This window comes from Desmodus rotundus, chromosome 9 (genome assembly GCF_022682495.2).
Source record: "Desmodus rotundus isolate HL8 chromosome 9, HLdesRot8A.1, whole genome shotgun sequence".
Taxonomy (NCBI): Eukaryota; Metazoa; Chordata; class Mammalia; order Chiroptera; family Phyllostomidae; genus Desmodus; species Desmodus rotundus.
The window spans coordinates 38,155,139-38,180,741 of record NC_071395.1 but is presented as its reverse complement, the minus strand read 5'-3'; the positions used below and the strand labels follow the sequence as shown (position 1 = coordinate 38,180,741).

At 53.3% G+C, this 25,603-nt stretch overlaps 1 protein-coding gene across 2 annotated transcripts in view; it reads left to right on the top strand.

The window, feature by feature from the left end:
- GNG7 (G protein subunit gamma 7) overlaps positions 1-17,182 on the top strand; it is a 117,301-nt gene extending 100,119 nt beyond the window's left edge. For both annotated transcript variants that reach the window (XM_053910408.1, XM_024569176.4), the window contains exons 3-4: positions 9,618-9,735; positions 13,704-17,182. In XM_053910408.1, coding sequence (XP_053766383.1) covers positions 9,655-9,735; positions 13,704-13,829 — 207 coding nt within the window. In that variant the 5' untranslated portion in view covers positions 9,618-9,654 and the 3' untranslated portion in view covers positions 13,830-17,182. The remainder of the gene's footprint in view (positions 1-9,617; positions 9,736-13,703) is intronic.
- The last annotated feature ends 8,421 nt before the right edge of the window (positions 17,183-25,603 follow it).

The window sequence follows — 25,603 nt, the reverse complement described above, 5'->3', positions numbered from 1 at the left end:
CCTCCGACTGAGGTTCCCAAGTGCTCAGTTTGTTGCATATTGGTTATGTTTATGTAGTGTGAAGCTGTTGTAAAAGTGGGTTAATAGAGAAATAGAGAGATGGATATGTATATCTAAAACAAGTGGACGTGGAATGCCTTTCTGACAGAATTTGGTGGAGACTAAGAGTCACCGCAGGGGCGGAGCAGGGAGAGGCCACTGGACTGAGGAGAGATGGGGACAACAGCACTGGGGTGCGTCACGCTGGCCCTGGCCCAGCCGTGGCACATGGAGATGAATAGTTTGTCTGTTTTTCAGATACCGACTTCATCTTTTCCTGTGTGTAAAGTCGTTCAATTCAAATACGACATTGCTAGCAAACTCCTAGCCAAGTCCTAGCAAAGTCCTAGCAAGGTAATGCTGAGGACGTCAGTCACGGGAATCGAATCACCAAAACAGTGCAGTAAAAAGTAGTACACAGAGTGTGCAAGGTGGACACGCAGGGCGGTGTCTGTGGCCTCGAGGGTCGGAGATGCGTGTGTGACGAACTGGCGGGAGTCGATGGCCCGCGATACACGTGTCTTCCAAAGGCTTTTTGCTCCGGTTTCCCACAGAACTTTCTCATTATTTCAACAAGTTCCTTTCCTTCCTCAATTTGTTTCAGTCCTTCTCAAATGTCCTACTTTCTCACCTGGGATCATTTTTCTCTAATATCCTTTCATTTTACCTTTGATAAGGCATGTCGGCTGGTTAAAAAAGTCTGTTTTTGTTTGTCTGAAAATGTCTTTATCTTTTCCCCTAATTTTTGAAGTTTATTTTCAGCAGGTCTAGAATTTTCCACCTAATTGTTGGCCCTTTTTCCTCTGGCAGCTTATGCTTGTTTGTCTGTTTTGTAATTAACTGATTTGTATTAAGGAATAATTCATTTTCAGTAAAATGAACAGATCTGAACTATACAGTTTAATGCATTTTGACAAGCACATACACCTGTGTACACCAACACCTCCATCAGGATGTAGAAGGTTCTACCCTGGCCGGGTAGCTCAGTTGCTTAGAGTATCGTTCCGATACACCGAAGCTGTGGGTTTGATCTCTGGTCAGGGCACGTACCAGAAGCAACTAATGAATGTGCACCTGAGTGGAGCAACAAATCGATGTTTCTCTCTCTCTCCCCCCCCTGAAATGTTTTTTTTATTTTAAAAGAAATCTATTTAAAAAGATGCAGAACACTTACAATGTCTGTCTTCTTTTGCTTGGCAGGATACTTTTGAGGCTCACACACGCGGCACCACCTGTCGGGACACTGCTGTTTCTCACTTCTCAGCCAAGCCCGTGGTCCAGCTGACTACGGTTACTCATTCTCGTGTCCCACACAGGCATGCGGGCTGTTTCCAGAGCTTGCTACTATAAATACACAGACGTACAAACATCTTGTGCAAGTCCTTTTGTCCCAGAACTGCTGGGTCACAGGTTTAGTGTATGTGTAGCCTTGTAAGAAACTGCTAAGCTCTTCCCCGGAGCGACTGTGCTATTCCACATTCCCATCAGTAACGTGTGAAACTCCCAGCATTTCTCCATCCTCCGCCATACTCAGCGTGTTTAATTTTCGCCACTCTGGTAGCTATGAAGCAGCCTCTCGTTGGGATTTCCATTTCTCTTTCACCGGTGACTCATCTTTGAGCACCTTTTCACGTGCTTCTTGGCCGCTTCTCTGTTGGCTTCTAGATATGTATCCTGCCTGAGGTCGTAGGGCTTCTTGAATCTGTGGCCTGTGGCTGGAGGGCTTTTTTAATCAGTTTTGGGCAATCGTCCATCATTATCTATTTGAAAACTGGGTCTGTCCCACTCCCGACCCGGCACACCTGCGTGATGGGCCTCATCGCACCCCCGCCTCTGCTTCCCTTCCCTCTGTGTCTCCGTGTTTCCTTCTGGACAGGTTCCCCCGAACTACCTTCCAGTGCACTGGTTTTCTCTTTAGCTGTCTTCGATGATACTGTTTCCTCCACTGTGGTTCTCTTACAAGTGTGCGCATATTTCCAAAGAGAACTTCCCATAGTAAGGTTTTAAAAACAGAAAGTGAGCATAAGTATCCTGTGGGCATGTATTCAAGGACTGACGGCTTTGGGGGAGAAACGCTTTATATACAATATGATGTGTGTGTGTGTACTTACATACAATATGACGTGTGTATATATGTGTCACATATATACATATATGACACACGCACATATACATATATATAAATATATTCAGGACAAAAGCAAACATAAAAAGTGTAAAAACAGACCAAAAGGTGCAAACACAGCATACTTTGGTTGAAACGTCAGAGATTTTTGTCTTTTCTTTCCCCTTGACTTCAACACTTACAGCAACGCTGAAGCAGCGTGCATCGCTGCGCTTGGCTTTTTGTTGTACAGTTAATGAGCCTGGGAGTCTGGATGACTGGTGGTCATCTGTTTGGCCTTCCGACGCGAGCACCAACTTTCTTCTTCTTTGATTAATAAAAGTTTTCCTGGACTCGAGTACGGTAGAACTGGGGTTGGCTGATAACAATACAGCTATCTAGCTTTTCAACCAGAAAGTTACAAATACTTTGCATTTTTCCAAATTCAGTAAATGTAGTGCAGACCTCTGCTTCCGTATGATAAGCATTTTCCACTCCTCTAAAATCCCCTGTCCTGCCTTGGCTGGTGTAGCTCAGTGGATTGAGCGCCAGACTGTGAATCAAAGGGTCGCTGGTTCGATTCCCAGTCAGGGCACAGGCCTGGGTTGCGGACCAGGTCCCCAATGGGGGGCGCATGACAGGCAACCACACATTGATGTTTCTCTCCCTCTCTCCCTCCCTTCCTCTCTGTCTAAAAATAAGTAAATAAAATATTTAATAAAATAAAATGCCTTGTTCTTTGTCACAGTTACATTTTCTGCCAGACTCAGTGTGGCTTCTTCTTTATATCCTTAGTTACAGGACTTCTGTTCAGCTAGACTTCAGGCGGTTCCAATGGTGGTGGTTCCGTAATTTAGCTGTAATTTTGATGTGGTTGTGAGAGGTTCCGAGTACCACGTTTACCTGCACACCGTCCTGACCGGACCTCCCCGTTGTGTTCTTACAGTTCAGACATTAGCACTTTCTATGTGTCTGTGGGTTCCTTCTTCTGTAGTTTTCGATTCACTGCTAAAATTCCCATCTCACCTATTTATCTCTTCGAACATACCTAACACGGTCATTTTAACGTCGCAACCAGCTCCCACGCAGAGAACCCTGCGGTCTGCCTGTGTCGCCCGTTGCTCCTGCCGGTTGGTGCTCGCGTGGTCTGTGTCCGCGCGTGCCTAGTCGTTTCTCCTCGTGTGCTGTGTGTTGTGATTGCAGGCCTGTTTGTAGAAATCGTTTAAAGCCTAGGATGATGACGTTTGTCACCAGGGAGGATTTATGTCCACTTCTGCCCAGCATCAGGCACTGATTTTTTCAGCACGGAGCTACAGCCGCTGTCGGAGCTGCCTGCTTCCTGTGTGCCCTTGCTGTCAGCCTGTCGCGCTCTGTTGTCCCCGTTCACACCAAGGGAGCTCGACCCAGCTCTCTCCTCTTGGAAGACCCTGGGTCTCAGCCTCCATACCTCTAGCCTTGCGAGGCCAATGGAGACATCACTCCACCTCCCAGCAAATCCTCCCCTCATGAAACAGTAACCTCAAAAGCCAGGCTCTAGGACTTCCATCCTCCCCCGGCCCCTGACTGGAAATTCTTCGCCATCTTAACAGCCCTCCAGTGCCTGTAAGCAGGTGTTTCTTTGTTCTTCCATCTTCCCTGGGTGCCCTCCGCAGGAGCCTGCCCGTGTTAGCCAGCCCACTGTTGTGCGAGCTGAAGCCTGCAGATAAAGATTCTTATCTCAAGCCCAGGCGGCTAAGGCAGAGGCCGTGACTGTAGATCGCCCAGATCACAGAGCCACAGAGTGACAAACTGTGACCCATCTCAGCTTCTAGAATGACCCTGGGGTGTTCTGGCCGAAGAAGCTAAGACCCCGGTCAGGGCAGACCCAGGTCCCCACGTCCAGACACGCCCTGCGAGTTGCATCTTCAGAAACCACGCCTACGTCTGTCCTACCCACGGAAAGTGCCCCATGTCTCCCTGATACTTCCAGGAGAGTTGTGCAGCTCAGGCCAGCAGAGGCTAAAACGCATCTAAGAGCGTCCAAAAGTGACATGGAGGTGACTTAGGTGTGACTGTCATCGTGGACTCTCTGAACTCATAGCAGAGCTTAAAGGAATCTAGTCTCACATTGTGGCTCAGAAGGGGAAGGGATTTCCATGCTTTAAGTCAGACAACATGAAAACGGACTCTCAATTTCTGGCTCTCCCACTAACTTCATCCACTCTTATTTTTAATACGGCACCTTCAAACTCTGCCCAGGTCTCCCCTGGGCCAGGTCTGCTTCATGCCATCCTGGCCCCCGCAGCCCCTGGGCAGGGGAGGGGAGTGGTCATCTTGGCACAGCAAGTTCCTTGAGGAGTGGGATTCCCAGTGGCTTCCTGAAAGCTGGCCCTTCCCCATTCGCTGGGCACAGCATCCAGGTCCCCATGTCCTTTGTTCTGTCCCTGCAGCAGCTGCATTTATATTTGGCGGTTGCCACAGGTCTCTGAAAGAGGTCCCCTCTGCATGGTTGTGGGCAGGACCTGGTTTGCCAGCAGGGAAGGAGTGTCGCTCTGAGCTTTGTAGCAGAGTTCAGAGAGGGGAGGTAACTTTCCCAGAGCCACACAGCTTTGGGATTGGGGCTGATTCAGGTCTGCGGCTTCCCGTGGCAGCTGCACCTTCCACTGCTCTGCTCTTGTCCCCTTCAAATGTGGTGTTGGTTGAGTCCAGGGGAAGCTCTGGCCCTGAGTGACTTCTAGTCCCAGAGGGTTTGGACACTGAGAAAATTAAACCCCTTTTTGGAACAAGCTTCAGTATTTACTCAGGATTATTTCAATTCAAACTGAACCATTTCAGTTCCAAAAAATTTGCCTAAATAAGCCTCTTTTGGCTGCAGATTTTCTTCTGATAAAGGAGTTCCATAAAGCCTTAAATTCTGCCCTCAGGGAACACTGAGGGTGTCTGGGGACATCTGTGTCGGTCATAACTGAGGGAGCTCCTGGCATTGAGTGGGTGAGGCTAGGGATGTTGCTCAACAGCCCGCGGTGCCCGGGACAGCCCCCCACAGAGAGTGACCGTCCCGGTGTCAGTAACGCCCAGGGGAGAAACTGTTCCAAACCAGGTTTTGCCATACCTGCAGCTCCTGCTGAAGAAAGGCCGGCTCTCTCCACAGTTTTGTTTAATCCCTCTGTGCACTGGAGCCTCATGTCTTAGCTCAACTCTATAGTATTTGGGGGTGACTAGCCTCCCTTTTATCACAGCTTCGCAATGATTACGGGAAGCGGGGGAGAGGCGGCCTCACGGTCCTTGCAGGAGCCAGATTCAATCTGGTGGGACTTCCAGCCCTTCACTGGGAGGCCAGCCCAGGGCCTGGTGGTGTCTGTCAAGGTTCTATTTTTAGGCTAACTTCACCCCAAGTCTTGTCCTCAGGCTCACCAGGCCTGAACCAGCCTCTCTGCAGAGTTAAGAACACGACCTCTGCCAGCAGCTCTGACCACGTCACCCCTCCCTCCTGGAGCAGCCTGCTCCACCCCACCTCCGCTCCACCCCCAGCTTCCCTAGGCCCTGCTGGCTTCCGGGCCTTTGCGGGCCCTGCTGAGCCAGGTCGGGTGTCTGCTTCGTCATGTGCCTCCTGTGGAGAGGCAGCTGGTGAGGAGCGTTCCCCAGGCTGACTCAGCATGCTGCCTGTTCTGCCGGCCTTGGTCTCATCCCGGAGGGCACGGCTGGTCCATGAGTCAGTGCCTGGCTGTGACAACAGCCAGGACAAGGACTTGAGTCTGCTGCATGGGCTGTGGTGACGCAATCAGTGTCAGGATCTTGGCATGTTGGTGCTCTCGCACACATGCACGCACGCACATGCTCACATGTATCACACACACACTGACATACACACACAAATATATATAAGCAATCATACGCCCGTGCACAGACACGCACGCTCACACACCTGTGTACACATGGGCACATACACTCAGGCAGAAGCACAAACACATGCACGCTAACACACACACACATAACTCACATACACATGCACACATACACAGACACACACACACCTCTCTGGCTGGCCTCTGGGCTAGATCATCACCAGCGCTGCATGCTCTGGGGGAGACCACAGCTGGGGCTGCACCGGTGGCAGGGTAGGGTGGTAGGGGTTCCTGGAGGCACACTGGACTTTGGACAGGACTCGCAGCCTCCCGAAGAAAACACTCCCAGGCCACCCGTTTGTTCTCTGTACACGTCTATTTTTAGCACTGAGTAATTTAGGTATTTTTGAGCTGAAGCAGGGCGGTTTTCCCTGAGTTGGATGTTTTGTGGCTGCTTTGAAGCTGTCTGCTGAATCAGAGCTCTGGAGCCCGCACGCTGGCCCCATGCGCCCAGGGCCGACACCCAGGCCTCTTGTGACCCGAGCGGGGGCGGGGTGTCTGCTGGGCTCTGGGAGCCCGCCCTATGAAGGGTTTTTTTTAAATTAAAACTTCTGACGGAGATCACTGTGGATTCACACGCAGTTGTAATAAATCACAGAGAGAAATTCCTTGCATCCTTCACTCTGCTTTCCCCAACGGTAGTATTTCGTCCAAGTCTCTGGTCAGTATCACAGCCGGGTGTGGGCGTCCAGGCAGCACGCCGGCCTTGTTCAGATTCCCGCAGCTCTGTGCGTGTGCATTAGGTTCCACGCCAGTTTATCACCGAGGCAGGCGCAGGGACCCTCTGCCAGTGGAGCCATGCCCCGTTTCCAGCCCCACAGGACCTTCCTGTCACCCTCGTCCTTCAGGCCCCCACCAGCCCCAGCCCCCCACCAGCCCCAGCCCCCAGCAATTACCCAGCATTCTTTCATCCTCACACTTTTGTCATTTCAAAAATACAAAACCAAGGGGGTGGGTGGAGGTGGGGAAGGGAGGTGGGTTCAGCTGGGGTGGGGTGGAGGGATGGGGAGAAAAGGCATACAACTGTAATTGAATAACAATAAAAATTTAAAAAAAAATAGCCTGTAAATGGCACCGTACAGCATGTAACCTCTGGGGCTTTTTTCCCTCAGGAGAGCTCTGTGGAGCACCATCCGAGGCGTGCTGGTCACCGGTCCATTCCTTTTGATTGCCAAATAAGACATTTCTTGAAAATCTGCCTTTAATTTTCTGTAGCCACCTGGCCCTTCTGACTGCCAGGCAGATGGCAATACAGCGTGTGGTGGCGGGCAGAGCGCTGCTTCGTCACCTGGTCAGATGTCTGCCCAGTGGGGTGGGGCTTCCCAGGACTCCTGAACTTGGGTCCTGCACCCTGTACCCCTCTGGCATCCTGAGCGCCGTGGGGGTTGGACAGCATTCCTGTCCCCGACCCCCTCACGCCAGGAGCACCCCCAGTGCACCAGATAACGACACCAAGTGGGGAAAGGTTACATAGCATACGCGTGCATTTATAGAACCGACGTGTAGAGAAGCCGTCAGGCGTTGCAGGGATGGAGGTGGGTTGGGGGGACCTGGGTGTGGCTGTCTAAGGGCCATAGGAGGGACGCTGGGGGTGAAGATGTCCTGTGTCTTTCCTGCCTCGGAGCCACCACCCGGGCTGTGGCCTCCCCACAGTTTTGCCGGGTGTCACCCTTGGGGGAGACCGGGCAAAGTGCGTGCGCAGCCTCCGTCGTCTCCTGCAACCGCTGTCAATCCGCAGGCACGTCCTAGTTTAAGTCTGAATTTAAAATATATTACTGAAAATATTTTGGAAGGAGCATAGAAACCATCTCAAATAAGAGCAAAGCAGGAATTGTTGGCCTGGTAAACGGCGAGCCTTCTTTTGGGTGAGGGAGCAGATGGAGGGGCACGCTGATCCCCTAAACTGTGACGTGTGACCCCTGATTCCTAAGGGTGCTGGGGAGACAGGGCCACAGGGATTTAGTGCAGAAAAACAGCTTGCGGTCCCACATATTGGACCTGGATTAGCTGAAGGTCTGTGGGAGGTCAGGGAGGGCTTATCTGGAATCATCCACCCCCATGAAGTGGTTACTCCAAGCATGCCATCTACACAGATGTTAGGGTCCCCCACATCTGTGCCTACTCAGAACCTCAGAATGGAGCTTTTCTGGAAATAGAGTCATCTGCAATGACTCTATTACTTAAGGTGAAGGCAGTGACTAAAGGCAGTATCCTTAGAAGAAGACAGTGCCCTGGCTGGTGTGGCTCAGTGGATTGAGTGCCGGCCTGCAAACCAAAAGGTCACAGGTTTGGTTCCCAGTCAGGGCACATGCCTGGTTGCAGCCCAGGTCCCCTAGTTGGGGGTGTGCGAAAGGCAACCTGTTGATGGATATCTGCCACATCGATGTTTCTCTCCCTTTCTTTCTCCCTCCCTTCCCCTCTCTCTAAAAAAAGTAAATAAGTAAAACCTTTTTAAAAAAAATGAAAATATGTACACAGACACATAGGCCATTTGACAGCAGAGGCAGAGATTGGGGTGATGCAGCCACAAGCCAAGAGATACCAAAGGGACTCCCAGGAGCTGGGAGACACAGGAAGGACCCCTCACCCCCGCATCCTCAGCGGGAGCACGGCGCTGCATTATAGTCTCTAGCAAGCACCTGTCCTGGAGTTTCTGACACAAATCCCTCCCCTGTGACCGTCCCACCAACCCACCCCAAAGCCGCTCGGCGGCAGGAAAGAGCCAGCCCTTCTTGCTCCTGCCCTGACCCGGGCAGCTGGGTATGAAAGCCTAGGCCATTTGCTAGCTGGTCCCAGAGACAGCTGGGCTTCAGGTGAGGAGTGGTCCAGAAGAAAGCGTGGAAGTCTGAACCGGCACCCACGTGCATATGAGTGTCATCAGCTCGATTCTCAGAGCTATGCGTGGCATGTGGCAAGATCTTCTCTGTGAGAGTTTGTTGAGCGTTTGAGTGAATAAAGGAAGGAACGAAATAGCTCCAGCCCTCCAGAGAGCGGGTAACAGACTCCAGGTCCACAGTGTGTGGTGTCCCCAGGCGATCTGCCTCAGACAGAGCCAGGGAGTCTCGTCCGGGGTGATCTGCCCCTCAGGGGAGTCTGAGCCCTGTCTGGTGACGAATGCAGTCATCATGACTGGGGGTGCTCCTAGCATCAAGAGGGGGTGCCAGGGGTGCCGCTAAACACTCTACAGTGCCCAGGATGGCCCTGCCCCAGAGAGTGACCCAGTGCCACGTCCAGAGGCCCTGGCAGGGGCAGGGGACAGAGAAAACTGACGCCTTTTCCCTGCCAAGTCCCTCGTCTGGAGCCAACCAGGAGCCAGTGCTGTGGCTTCGTGAACTCCCCTGGGGACCCTCAGTGGTCACAGCCAGTGCCTGGCCATAGGAGGGAACTGTGGGAGAAGAGGGGTTCAGCCAGGCCTCCCACCTCTGACATGAGGACACACGACGTGGCCAGTCTCCGGAGCAGGGCTACGGGGTGGCGCGGCAATGGGCCAGGGGGCTCCCAGGAGTGGGGACACCCTACCTCCGCGCCCTCGGCTGCACGCAGTCCAGGGGCCTCCCAAGCAGGCTCACGCTCTCTGCTTCTCCCCACAGCTCTCTGGACGGTGGGGCCCAGAGCTGATGGCAGACAATGTCAGCCACTAACAACATTGCCCAGGCCCGCAAACTGGTGGAGCAGCTCCGCATCGAGGCCGGGATCCAGCGAATCAAGGTGAGCAGGGCAGCAGAGGAAAAGGAAGAGGCCCAAGACTCACAGCGGTCTCTGGGCAGGAGGATGGGCCAACACGGCAGCTGTGCCTCTTGCTGTGCATCCTCAGGCCGTGCACTTACCCTTTCTAAGCCTCAGTTTCCTCAGCAGAAAGATGCAGCTGAGGTAAAGCTACTTCTTGGGTTGTGGTGATCCCATGCACCCTAGTGATTTATAAACACTGACCTCACCGCAGTGCTGGGGATCCCTCCCTGGAAGCCCCAGGGAAAGCCACCTCGGCCCACCAACGGCGGGAGGCAGGCTCGCTCTCTCTCCTGTCCCTCATCTCTGCCTTACAACCCGTGTGAACAGCGGTTAGAGACCTGGTCCAGGGGAGGGTAGAGACAGAGCCTCTCACCGCCTGCTTGCTTCATCTCTGTGCTGTGGGGTTTGGGTTTTTTTTTGAAATAAGCATGTTTGCTTTTTATGCTAAAAAAAGAAAAAGGACAAGCAGTTTCTGTTCACAGACACTTAACCCATCAGGGACCAGGAACATGCAAAGCAAAATAAAAGTGCATCATTGCACCATCAGCTCTGCAGAGATTTTTTTAAAAATAATAATTTGGATAACATCAAGTTAACCATTGATTTGGAAGCGCACAACTCGGTGGCATTTGGTTCACCCACAGTGCTGTGCAGCCCCCGCCTGTGTCTTGTCCAGGACATTCCATCACCCCCAAAAGATGCCCATCTCCCTTAGCAGTCACCCCCACCCTCCCCAGCCCCTGCCAACCACTAGCCCACTTCCTGTCTCTGTGGATCTGCCAGTTCTGGTCACGTCCCATACATGGGATCACACACTGTGTGTCCTTTGTGTCCGGCTCCTCTCACTGAGTCCTGGATTCAAGGCCCGTCCACGCTGTGGTGAGTGTTAGTGCCTCGCTCCTTTTAGTGGCTGAGTGACATTCTGGGGTGCAGGTGGGCACGTTGTTTTTATGTAGATGAGTCTGAAGTCTGTGAAGGGACATCAGGACAACATCCAGGGCACACGTTTCCTCCTTTCCAAGGTCATTGACCAGTGGCTGGTCACAGCTGCTTGTATGAGGTGCCTGGCACTTTCAAAGGAACCTTCTCACCAAGCCTATGTCCACTTTCCAAAGGACGGTGAGGTGCCTCCAAGAGGCTGTTTCCTGCCCCAGACGTGGGCTTGCAGACAGCGTGGTGAGGACCAGGGGGTCTCCACTGGGAAGCCTCCAGTGTGTTACGCTTCTAGATTGTACCTGCTCCAGCTGCCCACTGGGTTAGTCAGGGTTCTCCAGAGAAACAGAACCAACGGGACGTTTGGATGTGTGTACTTAGCCAGAGTGAGAGCGAGAAACTGCGATGTGTTTTAAGGAATCGGCTCATGCCATTAAGGGGGCTGGCAAGTCTGAAGTCTGCAGGGCAGGCCAGAAGGCTGAAGACCCAGGGAGCCCTGGCTGGTGTGGCTCAGTGGATTGAGCGCCAGCCTTCAAACCAAAGGGTCGCTGGTTCTATTCCCAGTCAGGGCACATGCCTGGGTTGTGGGCCAGGTCTCTAGTGTGTGTGGGGGCGGGGGGGGGGGTTGAGACGCAACCATACACTGATGTTTCTCTCCCTCTCTTTCTCCTTCCCTTCCCCGCTCTCTAAAAATAAATAAATAAAATCTTTTAAAAAAGAAAAAGACCGAGGGAAAAGTCCGAGTTGCAGCTCCAGTCCCAAGGCCACCTGGAGGCAGAATTCTGTCTTCTCTGCAGGGACCTAGTCTGTTCTCTTAAGGCCTTCCCCCGATAAGATGCAGCCCACCCACATTATAGAGGCTAATCCACGCTACACAAGGCCGGCCGATGCAATTGGTAATACTATCTAGACAGTGTCTTCCTGGAGGCGTGAAGAGTGGCCTCAGATGAGGTGTCTGGGCGCCGGCCTAGCCAGGCAGCAACACAGGACCGGCTGTCAGCCGTGCATTCACTCGCACTCGCCTTCCTGAGCACCTGTCTCGGCCCAGGCGCTGCTGGTCCCGGGGGCTCGTTAGGCCAGGCACAGACAGACTCGCACCTGATGGCCAGGCAGTGGGAGAGGGGGAGATGGTTTTGCTGGACCCCTGGGCCTCCGCCAGCCAATTAGGGTGGGGGAGGGCTGTTGGGGGGGAGGAGAGGGGAGTTGGGGGAGTGCCTCCCAGGAGGTGGCTGAATGTTCCAGAACTCTGCACATTCAAAGCATTCCTTCAGGCTGAAGAAAGAGAAGGGCCCGGTTGAAGTGGTTTTTCTTTGTGAGCGGTGCCAGCTCCCAGCCCCAGCGGAGCTGTGATTCATCCCTCCCGTTTGATGTTCGGGAGCAGCCCTGCGGAGGGGAGTCAGGACGTGACCCACTCTCCCTTCAGTCCCGCCTGAGGTTTTGCGTCCCTGCAAAGCGGCGGTCAGAACCACAGAGCATCAGCCTGCCTGAAAGGCTGACCCAGCCGTGGCCTGGCAGATGAGAGGTGCCCCACGGCCTGGATGTGCGGCGGTGCCGCGGCCCTGGCACTGTGGGCAGCGCCTTCCTGTCAGCGCCAGGGATGGGCCGGGGTGGGGGGCACAAGCTGGAGCCACAGCATCAGCTATTTTAGGGCCCGATGACTATTTTTGTTGTCTGGGAGGAGTACTTTCCAAATAGGACTCTAGAAACCGAGCGCCATCTGCTCATCAAAAGCAGTGATCCCACCAGCGGCTGGCATGCTCACGACAGTGACCATTGCCACTGTCTGAGGGCAGGAGCGTCCCCCAGCACAGGACAGGATCGGGGTGTCCTCGGCGTTCTGGTGGGCAGCGTCGCAGACACTGCCAAGGTGTTACAGAGTGTGGTCTCGCTCGCCCCGCCTCCTCTGACCCCCAGCAGCCCCCACACAACTCTCACTGCCCTTTGGCCTCACAGGGGAGGTCACAGGAGGCTGAGAAAGGGAGCCCTGGACTGACAGTTCCTGTCCTGGGGATCCAGGGCCTGAGGACATGTCCTGCTCACCCCTACCAAGTCTACCTGTGACCCGTCCCCCCAGGGTGAGCAGAATGGGACAGCAGCCACTGTAGTGCCCCCAAGCGCATGGCCAGGAGGAATGGGGCTTGTGGCCCAGGCACACCCTTTGTGGTGACCCTCAGCTCCCCAGATGCTAAATGCCATGTTTTCCCTATGTCAGCCTTCCTTCTCCTCCCATGTCCTCCCTCCTCTCTTAGGGACTCATACAGGGTGTCCTAAGGGCCAGTGCCCTCGCTGGGTCACTGGACCCCGCTGGGGACTGTACAGAGAGGAAAGACAGACAGGCTTGTTTAGTGCCCCTCGGTCGTGCCGACGTCCAGTCAGGGTTCTTCCTGCTCAGGCCTTTGTCGGGAGGGACGGGGTCTTGGGCCAACTCCTAAGGAGGCTGCATCTCATCCTGACTTCTCCTGTCCAAACTCTGGGCGTCTCCTGCTGGAGGAGGCTCAATCCTTCTTTTCTTCATCTTTTAAAAATTGTGGTAAAATACACAAAACAAAATTTATCATTAGCGATATTCAGTATGTTCAGTGTTTGCAGTCATTGCCTCTGTCCAATTCCAAATCATTTCATCACCGCAAAAAGCAACCCTCATCCCCACCAGTTGTTGACCCCCCAGACCCCCCAGACTCTGGCAACCACGAAACCACTCTTTTGTCCCTGTGAATCTGCCTGTTCTGGACATGTCACATACACGGAATCACACCCCGTGTGGCCATTTGTGTCTGGCGTCTCTCACTGAGCATCGTGTGTTCAAGGTCCCTCCATGCCGTAGCGGGTGTCGGTGCTTCCCTCCTCTTCGTGGCCGAGTGCTGTTCCCGCATGTGGATGGGCCACCTTGTGTTTATCTGTCGTTAGCGGATGGACACTGGGCGGTATTCACCTTTTGGCTGTGATGAATGTGCCCCTGTGAACACACATGTATCAGCCTCTTCTTACCTTTTCTCTCTCATCTTGACACTCAGGTCTCCAAAGCCTCATCGGAACTCATGAGTTACTGTGAGCAGCACGCCCGGAATGACCCGCTGCTGGTCGGTGTCCCCGCCTCGGAGAACCCCTTCAAGGACAAGAAGCCCTGTGTCATCCTATAGCTTGCTTTTCCTGTGCTCTCCCCGCCCCCCCCCACCCCCTCCTTTCTCTCTGTCAGGGCATCATTCAGTACGTAGTGGAAGCAAAGCATTTTGGGTCCCTGAAACTTCTAATGCCAAAAGAAATGTAAACCATTGCCAGTGCCCAGATGGGGTAAAGGACACCCCCTGGGCAATGATGGGCTTTCAGACCGAATAGTGTAGCCCTCAGGGCCTGGCCGAAAGACCGACGCTGGCGGCACGACCACTTCCGGCTAGGAAGAACTGGGACGCCCAGACGCTGTGGTCACCATTGTTTTAAACCCTCACTTGCCATTTGACCTGTGGTCCAGAGACAGTCGGGAGAAGGGAAGGGAAGGGGGCACTGGCTGCCGGCCCCAGGTGACTTGGGTGACCTGGCCGGCCAGCTGTTCTCTCACAATTGGCCACTTGTAAAAAAGCCTTCTGCTCCAGTGCTTTTTTAAAAGTAGAGTGAAATTTGGGGGTAGGGATTCATAATGAATTTGAGGGGAAATCTTTTCATTTAAACCATTGCTATTCTGTACCGCTAAAATCTGATTCCGCTGGCTGGGCACATGGCCAAGCTGTGCTGTGCGATGGTGCACAGGTGGAGTTTAGAGGCCAGGAGGGGGCTCTGAGTTGGAGACGCACGCTGTGTTGCCCAGTGTCACCCTACCGTATGGCATTTGTACAGCACGTGTCACTGTGCAGCCATGTGTGACCCTGCCCTTTCCTGGGGACCCCACCCATCCCAGGAACAGATTTTCAGCAACTCGCCCTGGTCCCTGGGACCAGCTGGGTTTTATTTCCTTTGAGCCCATGGCGCTGACGCGGGCAGTGAGGAGCTGTGGGCGTACTCTATCAAGCTCGCCTCTTCGGGGTTTTCGTTTGGTTCGGTTTTTCTACACTCACACTTATCCCAATGGCCGTTGTTCACACAGAGCTGCACCCTGGTGGGCAGGGCCGCCTGATGCAGTGGGAAAAGGTGTGCAATGGCCTGGAAGCAGCCGTAAGGCCTCAGAGGCTCTCTCTCCGCTTTTGTGCCCCTTCGACCCAGCGCTCTGGCTGGAGGAAGTGCGAGGCTTCTTAGTACAGTCCGTCACTCTTCCCAACAGCCTTGGAAATTTGATATGTCGGGGGATCAGGGGTCAGTGGCAGGAGGCCTTTTTTAAAATTACTTTTGCCTTTGTTACGACGTGGACAGTTAAAGGAACAAAAGCATGGGGCCGAACGAACCTCCCTCCCCTCTACCAGTGCCACCCGTGGCCACCAGGACCCCAGACAGCCCTGAACTCGGGTCCCGCCTGCCCTGTCATGGGGCAGCAGGCAAACTGTGGGAAGAAACGAGCCCAGCTCTGCCCCTGCGGCCCCAGAGGACGTCAGAGCCTGAGGCCTGCGCCAGCAGGGTCCTGGACAGCTGCCAGGCCCAGGCCCTCACCTCACAGCCAGGGTCAAAGCTCAGACCTTGCCAGAGCCGAGAAGGCCCCAGTAGATGACCCTCCATCCAGCTCCCACAGGGTATAGGCTGGTGGGCTGAGTCTTTCTCCCTAGCACCCAGCTCTCCCCAGCTGGTCTGGGAGCACCGGGGGCTTTGGGGAGCCTGGCATCTGCAGACCTGCAGTTGGTCAGGGAAAGCCAGGAAGGCTCCCAGGCTGCAGCCACCTTTCATTGGGCAGGGATCCCAAGCCACCCCAGCCTCTCTCACTGTCCCCAGCAGGATGGGACAAACCCTCTTCTAGGGCCCAGTTAACCCTGAGAGGGCAGGGAGTGGGTGGCAGAGCAAGCCTCCGTGATGGAAGCCTTAACCCCTTGAGCCTCTGTCAGATCCTTTCCTGTGCCCCCCACTGACCATCCACGGGGCCCCAAACAAGGCAGGAGGTCCTGCTCTCAGCACCAGGAGCTCCCCAGGCTCCCAGACCTCACCTCTATCTCCGCCCCCTGCCCTGCCAGCCATTCCAAGCCCCGCCCCACTTTGTATCCCCCGCTCAAGTGACTGGAGAAGCCAGCAGGGACATAGTCGAGGACCCCTGGCTGAGGGAAGTGGGATTGAACCCAGTTCATCAGCTCCGTGACCTGCTGTGGGCTCAGCCTGCCGATGTGTTCCCCACCCCACCCCACCCCTAGCTCTGTAACAAGCTCCATCCTGGGCCTAGTGAGGCTTCTGAGTCAGAAAACCCAGGAACTGAGCGGTCTAGGTAAACTGAGGCCTTGAGCAAGGGTGAGGAGAGTTGGTTTCCCACCTTACTGCTGCACCTGCTCAGCTGCCTACTCTAGGTGCCCACAGCCTCAGACCCCAGGGATGTGGCGATCGGCAGATGTCCCGCTGTGGTTTTCCTTCCCGCTGCGAGGACATGGGGGACAGCCTTTTCCCCATTTAAAGTAGAACTCACTGTGCATGGTGTAGACCTGCAGCGTCAGCGCGCTTACAACACGTGCTGCTTGTGCGTTCCTGGCACAAGTGTCCACCCTGAAAACACGATTTTCCAGGGTTTAGGGACTCGAAGTGCCCCATGCATTAGAGACCTGGTGGTGGTGGCAGCACAGGCCTCAGGGAAACCAGCATCTCTAACCGTGTCGTGGCGGGAAAAATGAAGGACACGTCGTACACAGAAGGCAGGCAGGGAGGTGCAACGTCTCCGGGTCTGCGTCCCTGTCTGCGTCTGCAGTCCGGTGCAACGTTGTTTCCAGCGGGCCCGCCTGCCTGGCCCCCACTCCAGGGAAGAGCTAGAACACTCATCCCTTCCCCATCCTCCCAAAGGTGACTCCCAGGCCAAGAATGAAGTGGCTTGGTTGTGACCTCCAGCCCCAGGGAAAGTAAGCCCACAGGGCTGGGAGGAAGGTGCTGTTTGGCTGGCTTTGGTGTCCCTGCCTCGGGTCCAGGGCGGCTGTGGGCCTCCGGGCAGCTTGTCCATCAGGCGAAGAGCCCCGGCCCAGCCAGAGCAGAACAAGGCCCCCGGTTCCACAGACTCTCACCCCAAGTGTGAGTGACCAGGGGTGTTTTGGTGGCTGAAGTGAGGCCACCAAAAGTCACTCGTCCTTCAGGAGCACTTAACATAAGCCAGCCTGCCACGGGGTCCCCTGAAAACAAGCCATACGTCGGACACTCTGCCCTCTTCCTCCTCTGTCCACGGAACCCATTGCCAAGCATTGTAACGACTTGTTCCTGGTTTTCAGAAGCAATCTGTGGTTCTGGCAGGTTCTAGCCCACCTGCCTTTGGATGTCTAGTGGTTTTTATTTCTGATTTTTAAAAAAACTCCAGGTGTGCCACACCCACTTTCTCACAGTGTTTTAATATTGTGTGGAATTGTCAATCCAAAGTGAATTAATCCACAATAAAAAGGCTCACTGCTCCTTGTCTCCTGCTCTGGGCCCTTCTCTCCCTGGGCACTGCCGGGGCGGGGGGGGGGGGGGGGCTGCCCACGTTATCCCCACTCCTCTCACCTGCCCCAACAGGAGACAGCATGACTGGAGCCCACTTTGGGCAGCACCAGTCACAAGTGGCCTTCGGCTTTGATGGGCTTTGCGATTTGCAGTTAAAAAGTTATGGGGAAAGGCTATTTGCGAGGCTAGAGCTACGTGCCCCATGGATTGGGAGTGTCTGCCATGGCCCCTTGGGAAGGGCCTCCATCTTTGAAGAGCTTGAAGCCTGGAAGGTCTTAATCTTATCCCTACTCACCCGTCACCCAGGGACCCAGCCACCAGAGAGACTCCCAGGAATTCCGTGAGTTGTGCCTCAACTCACACCATACCGCGGAGAGTTACATCTTTAATAATAAATCTGCAACTGGCTGCTTCCCACCTCTGAGTAGAGAAGAACTTTCTCTGTATAAAACATTTATAAATTCAACCATGTAAAAATTATCCCCTGTGTATCAAAAAGTATGAGACTAAGAAGGCAGTTCAAAACCTAAACAAAATTACCACACAACCCAGCATGCCCCACTTCTGGGTATGTTCTCACAAAAGCCTTGAAAGCAAGGACTCGGAGAGGTACTTGGACACCAGGTCCACAGCAGCGTGATTCACAGCAGCCAAAGGTGGACACAACGCAAGTGTCCGTGGGCGCACGAATGGGTCATCACAGCGTGGTCCATCCACACCCTGGAATGACGGACATCTGACGCCCGCTACAGCGTGGATGAACTCGAGGACAGTGCGCGCAGTGACAGAAGGACAAACACTGTGTGTTCTACTCATGTGAGGTCCCCAGAGGAGTCAGACCAGAAAGGCAGAAGACGGGTGGGAGCCAGGGAACGGAGGAGGGGGTGGGGAGTTAGTGTTGACCACCATAGAGTTTCTGTTTGGGAAGCTGAGAAAGTTCTGGGGATGGATTGCAGAAGGGAGGGGCCTACAAGGGGTTTAAATGGTAATGGAAAAAATACAATTAAAAAATTGAGAAAGACAGTTCTGGAAATGGATGGTGGAGATGGTTGTATGACATTGTGAGTGTACATAACACCACGAATTATACCCTTAATGGTTAACACACTGAATTTCATGTTATGTATATTTTACCAGAAAAAGGAAAAAATGTACAACCTTACCCACCATTCACCTGAGGGCTAAAATGTAAAACATTGGCATCACTGAGGATATGGAGCAACCTGGACTCAGAGCTTGTTGCTGGGAGTGCGAGATGCTATAAGCACTTTGGGGAAAGGTCGGGCAGTGTCCTATAAAACTAAACACACCCCCCTCAATGACTTAGCAGTTCTACTTGTTCTTACTCAAAAGAAATCAAAATGTGTCTACAGCCCTGGCTGGTGTGGCTCAGTGGATTGAGTGTGGGCTGTGAACCAAAGGGTCGCCAGTTCGATTCCCAGTCAGGGCACATGGGTTGCAGGCCAGGTCCCCAGTAGGGGCATGTGAGAGGCAACCACACTGATGTTTCTCCCCCTCTCTTTCTCCTTCACCCTCTCTCTAATGGATAAAATCCTTAAAACAAAAACAAAAATGCCAGAGTCTTGGAAGGAGTATATTCAAGCAGCTCTTCTCGTAATAGTCAACTGGGAACATCTCAGGTGTGCAGCAACAGGTGAGTGAATGCATAAACAAATGGCGGCCCGTTCACACCCTGAACCCCACCTGGCATGTAACAGAATAAACTGACACTAAGCGCAGTAGTCTGAGTGACTCATGAGACTTCGCACCAAGCAAGACCAGCCTTAGGGCGACGAGAGCCAGTGTGATTCCGTTCGTAACCGGTGAGCTGTGCACAGGCTGTGCTGTCAGAAGAAAGACCCCAAACACGTGCACACCCTAATCTCCAGTGCCCGTGTCTGTGTCACCTCAAGTGGAGTAAATGGGACTTCACGAGTGGGATTAAGTCAAGGACCCTGAGATGGGGGCAACCCCAGATTTCCGATGGGCCCGGCGTTTTCAAAGGCCCTCATACGGGGACGGTGGGAGGGTCAGAGTCAGAGCTGGAAGAGGCTGCGCTGTGGGCTGTGAGGACGGAGGAAGGGGCCACGAGCCAGGGATGCGGGGCCTCTAGAAGCTGGAAACGGCTGGAAATAACTGAAAGAAGCCAGTCTGAAAACCCTATGCTGTATGATTCCAACTCCGTGACATTCTGGAAAAAAGCAAACTATGGAGATGGCAAAAAAACAAGGAGTTGGGAGAAAGATGCATAGGGGAGCACAGAGTATTTGGGGGGACAGTGACAGATAGGACACAGTCGTGGTGGGGACGTGACATTACGCGCTCGGCAGAACCACAGAGAGCGCTGAGCCTGTTGTAAACCGGGGCCTGGGCCGCATGCAGTGCGGGACACAGACGCCCAGCCCTCACCCTGCAGGAGGGGCCGCCGAGGGGTCCAGTGGGGTGGTGCCGGCGTTGATGGGAGGGAGGGGATGACTGTACCCCACACTGGGCAGGAAGGGCACACCCAGATGAAGCCCATGTTGCCTTCGCAGAGAGCAAAGAAAGAAATTCAAAATGGTCCTCAGTGCGGTCACTATACAAACCCAGGACGCCAGTATTATGTCCAGAATCTTCTCCTTCAATTAGTTTGTTGAAACCAAAAGGGGAGAAATGGCCAATGCTGAGTCACAGAGCCTCAGTGGGACCAGCTACAGAATTAGCAGGGCCCCCTGTTCAACAATTAAGAATTTCCAGGGATGTAAGATATGGCACAGGGAATGGAGTCGATAATAATATGATAACTATGTGTAGCACCAGGTGGGTTCCGGACTTAATGGGGAATCGCTTTGTAAGTTCCATAAATGTCCAGCCACTATGCTGTACCCCCCTGAAATGAATGTGATATGGAATGTCAACTGTAACTGAAAATTTCTTTTTAGTTAAGAATTTCAAGCCTTGGCCAGTGTGGCTCAGTTTGTGGGAGCGATGTCCCATAAACCGAAGGGTCACAGGTTTGGTTCCCAGCCAGGGCACATGCCTAGGTTACAGCCTTGGTCAGACGTGTAGGAGAGGCAACCAATCGATGTTTCTCTGTCACATCCATGTTTCGCTCTCTTCCTCCCTCCCCCTCTCTCTAAAATCAATGAGCATGTCCTCAGGTAGGATTTTTTTTTTAAATTTCAAGATGGCAACATTAAACCCAGGTGACTGCACAGGTCCCATGCCCACAGAGCCAGCCCTGCCTCTCAGCCCAGGAACTGGGGAGAACAAAGGAACCTCTGACCCTCCTTGCATTTGCAACCAGCTTTGCTTTTCCTTTTTTTTTTTTTTTTAAGATTTTATTTATTTTTTTAGAGAGGGGAAGGGAGGGAGGGAGAGAGGGAGAGAAACATTGATGTGCTCGGGAAACATCGATCAGTTGCTTCTCATACACCTCCAACCAGGGACCTGGCCCGCAACCCAGACATGTGCCCTGACCAGGCACAAACCGGGGACCTTTGGGATCGCAGGCCGGCGCTCAACCCACTGATCCACACCAGCTAGGGCTGCAACCCGCTTTTCAAGAAATGCAACGCAAAAAAACGTTCACTGACCTTGAGTTCTACTTCACGAATTCTCTCTGCTCGGGAGGTGGTATAAATTTCAAAAAAAAAAAAAAAAAAATCCTATGTGCCTTTCAAATTAAGACAACTGCATTTATGAAAGCAAGGGGCTAACTTTGAACTTAGGGTCACTTTCTAAAGATGTTCAGAGATGGAACTATCACATCATAGCAGCACTCACAGCTGGGTCGGTGTGCACAGCGTGTTTACTCATCCTTCTAATTTATGAGCACAGAATACCGAACAGTGCAGAACGGGGGCGTGAACGTGGCGGGGAGACCACCGAGTTAAGATCCAGATCTATATTCAATTCTGTAACTGGCTGTAGAGCCTCTTGAGACCCTTATGCTCTCTCCAAAACAAGTTATAAGGGGGAGACATAGATTGACAAGACTGAAACACCATAGTCATCACACAATTTTAAATCTGTGTCCCATTGCCACACCACACCACCTGCAGGGCACAATGAATTTATACTTTTATAAATCTTGTCATTGCTTTGTAAATAGTGTATTATACCTTTTCTTCTGACAATCTATATTTCTTCTTCCACATTTTCTTTATCCCATTTTGGTGTTTCTTCCTCTTCTTAAGTACATTTTAAAACCTCCATAAGTGGAAACAGCCCGGCCTCCCTGTGACCTTGGGCAAGTTGCTCTAACTGGTGCTAACTTCAGAGCTGAAAGCAAGGACAAAAAGCACCCAACAAGACCTCCTAGGGCTTCTTATAATGATAAAAGGCACAATTCACAACCAAGACAGAAACCCTCATTGATAATACTGCATCCAAATGTCCACACTCAGGACTACAGCAACTGCAGGGGCCTGCAGCAGTCCTAGAAGTCTAGCCCTAAAGTTCTCTCATCAATTCTACAACTTCGGAGTCATCGCCCCACAAAAGGAAGTGCAGTATACAAACAGGAGCACAGGTACCGCAGGTACAGGAGCAGGCTGGGTTCTCTGGGAAACAGATGTGCTTATTAGAGAAGACTTTTGGGGATCGAAACACGTGGAAGGGAGTGGAGGGGCCTCAGGCCTCCCAGGGGGATGCAGGCCTTTACACCTCCATGTTGATCAGCCATTGGATGGGCTGCTCCAGAACGCTGACCTTGGGCCAGGATGCTCTCTGCAGCCAGAGCAATTCTTGCAGGGGCTGACAGCTGTAGGGTGTCCCCTGACAACACTCCCAGAAGCCAGGACAACTCATCCTCCTTAAAGGAACGTGGGCAGCACGCCCCCCCACACACACACACATGCAGCAGACTCGTCTGTCCTTAGCTCCCATAGTTAACACTCTCCTGCACACGAATACCTGTGATCAACTCCACCTCGCAGAAACCTTTGGAAACTGACGCAAATGAGAGAAAGGTAACAGAGTGCCACCAGCCAACCTTCTCATTGCACACATTTTATTTATGACATTCACAAAGTCTGTTTTCGTGCCACAGAACGGGTAAGTGAGACTTTCCTAAGGCTGTGGTGCAGAAGCAGAAGTGTTTATCTAAGTGGTGACTTTAATCCCATCTATCAGGACTTGTCGCCTGTGACCCTCTGCCAGCTTCCACTCTCTCCCAGTGGGACCTCCCTTCCTGCAGAAGCCTGCCTGCTCGCCAGTTCACGCCCTCCTGGCTAGTCACTGTGATTCCTGGGCTCTGGGGCCCAGGCAGCCAATGAGGTGGGCTCAGGATTCAGTCTTCCCCAGGGACCCAAAGAATTGAGAGGGAGAAAACTCCACATGTGGGGCCTTGAGGCAGCCACAAAGTGCCCAGGATGGGGGCTCTGCCCTGGGTGGCCACGTCAGGCTCAGCACTCGACGCAGCACACGTGTGGCTGATCTGTAGAAGCCGGCGCGGGGTTTACGGTGGAAAGAGTGATGCAAGGCCTCACCGGCGAGCCAGACCTAAAAATGTGGCACTCTCGCTCGCCAAAATTTATCACTCTGGGAAGAACTCCAAGCCCCAGGTCGAGAAAGAAATGTTTCCTCTGGCCAGAACGGCACAGTCTGCTGGCCTGCACGACACGGGTCAGGTCAGGTGGGGAACTGGCTCGCCGACAGGTGTCCGGGTCCGAGTCCAGCCCCACCCCTCACAGCTCCGTGATCTCACACAACCAGCACATCCCTCCTTGCGCCTTCGGTTTCCACAGATGATCCCACTGCTGTTGTCTTCTCCGCTCTTCGATGACCAAGAAAATGAACACTCACAGATAGAGTGACGTTGCCATTCTGGATTAAGTGGTCAGGCCACTGCCGTCCTAAAGCCTCGAGTCCTAGGTAAGAGACTGGCTTTAGCAGGAGGAAGGCAAGTTCCTTCACCGGGGTCAGGAAGAGTCCGGCTTGCACTGCCAGGTAGTCTACCTGCCCCGACCCACCACCAAGTGGAAGGAGAACCTAAGAAGTTCTGAGTTTGGCGAACACTCATGTCCCCGTCCTCAAAGCCACGCAGAACTGCCTCTGAAAAGGAGGCCTCCTCAGACCAGAGTCTACAGGCTTCAGGGACAACCTGGGCACAGCTATGGGTCTCCGCCAGTCACCCGCCCTGTGGAAGGCACAGTACAGGCCGGCTGAAGGGGCCAAAGCAAGCCAAAGCCTGACGCTTGGGTCATGGAATTGCCTTTCCAGCAACACGCCCCCACGGGGAGGAAGCAGTGGAAGCTACTATCCCCCAGACACTCCTGCTGTCTTGTCTGTCTGCCCGCCTCGTCCGGGCCACCATCGGAGCAGAGCGAGAGAGGAAGTGCCCTAGGGTCTGGTCTCCTTCCTGACCAGCACACTTTGGAACTTCTCTCCGTGGGCTCTCTGAGGCTCTTTGTTTTCAGAAAACACCTCAGGTCAGGCGAGAGCGGTGAGCTTGGGCCCAGGGTTGGGGAACCCATGGTCATTCTCCTGTGACTCTCGCAGGAGGCACAAGAGTAGCTTGGTGGGGATCTGCACGGCCTCTAAACCATCAAACCAGAGGCAGCAGGGGAAATGGGAAAGGAACAGGCGAGGCAGCTTCTACCACAGCCGCAGCTGCGGGACTCCCAGCCAGTCATGGCTCTGCGTGGCAGTTTTCTCGTCTATAAGATAAGGATTGGAAGCACCGAGTTTGTTGTGAAGATATGCAATAGGCATAAAGTACATGATGAGCTTCCAACAAGTAAAATTGGTCAACAGTCCTGAGATGCTGCAAGGCCTTCAGCATCCAAGTGACCTGTCGTGCAAATAAGTGATGGTGACTGTCTCTTCGGATTCCGTGAGCACTTCCTGCCGAAGGCTGAACCACATTCACTATCTGTCCCTGGGCCTTATCTCCGCAGGCAGACTGTCCTCTCTCGGAAAGTTGCAATAGGCTCACAGAAATCAATTGGCACCGCAGAAAAAAATAAGTTAAAAAACTACATTGCTCTCTGTTGCTGTCGTGCCTGCAAGCAATCCAAGGCGATGTAAAGGCCAGGGAGGCTGAGGGTGGGTTCTTCCATCACAGGCCCTACGACAGGTCAGGGCCTGGGCACGGCCGGCCAGGCCTCCAGGCTGAGCTGACTTCCCTCGGGCCTGCCGCTGCTTCCTGTGCATTTCCGGCCTGTTTCTCAGAAGCCAGGCAGCTGTCTCCCTTCATGGGGCTGCTCCGGGCAATCCTGCCTCCATTCTGTGAATCCAGGAACCCCACCACCACCACCGCTGCCACCACGGGGGAGGATCCGGCTCCTTTCTCAGAAGGAGAAAGAGGCCTGGGGGAGCCAGGGACCCTGCCTGAGGGGTCTCAGACTCCACCCGAAGTTACTGTGAGGGTTCATGGCAGGAGGTCGGAACCCGCTCATAAGGCTGATGGCCACAGCCAGGCCAGGGCACTCTGAGCGGTAACAGGCAGCCCAATGGGCCCGAACCCCAATCTGGGTCTCCAGGTGCCCGCAGGTCCCTCCCCAGAGCTCCACTTTCTGAGCCCCTCAGCTGGCAGTCACATGGGTCATCCTTCACATGGGAAGCCAGCACAAGATCCCACCCACTGCGAGGCTTTGCCCCTGTGAGACTGCGCAGAAGGCCCCAGAGCTACCTGGGCACATTCATCCAGCTAAGTCTTGGCCTCTGATTGGCCAAGCGGATCCCCTGAGGGGCAGGATGAGTGAACACGTGCAGGTGTAAGGGGCAGAGCCTTCAGCACAGGACCAGCCCACTCTGGAGCTACAATACGGGGAGGAGCCTGCAAAAAAGCACTAGGTGGGTACCTGGGTGGACAGCCACCTCAGAACCTAGGTCCCAGGTCTCCGTGCCACAGCCAGAGCTATCCTAACACACGGTCTGCTTATTATTATTTAAAACCCTGACACAATCAATTTTAACTTCTGGTCTAGTCACACACGGGCATATTATACAGCTAATTTCTTTTAGTATCAGTAAGACTCAAACAGTAAGTGAGATACACTAAATTTTACTTTAGTGTGTGTATGTCCTAGGTATTACATGGGATATGTTTATACTAAAATTTATCTAAAATTCAAATGTAGCCAGTTGTGTTGTACGTTATTTGGCAAGCCTGTTTATAATTACTCGTTCAATGATTGTGACCAGCTGATCTGGCCAGGGACCCCCGTGGCCCCCAGGAGGGCAGGCACCCATCAGCATTGGTTCCTCGTGTCCAGTGTCCAGCAGGGTCTGACCAAAGAAGGCGCTCTGGTGGGCTGAATAATAGCCCCTCCCCAAAGAGGTCCACATCCTAGTACTCAGAACCTGTGAATATTTTCCAGACAGCTGATGGGATTAAATTTAAAAGATTGTGAGCCCTGGTTGCTCTTGCTCAGTGGATTGAGTGCCAGCCTGTGACCCAAAGTGTCAC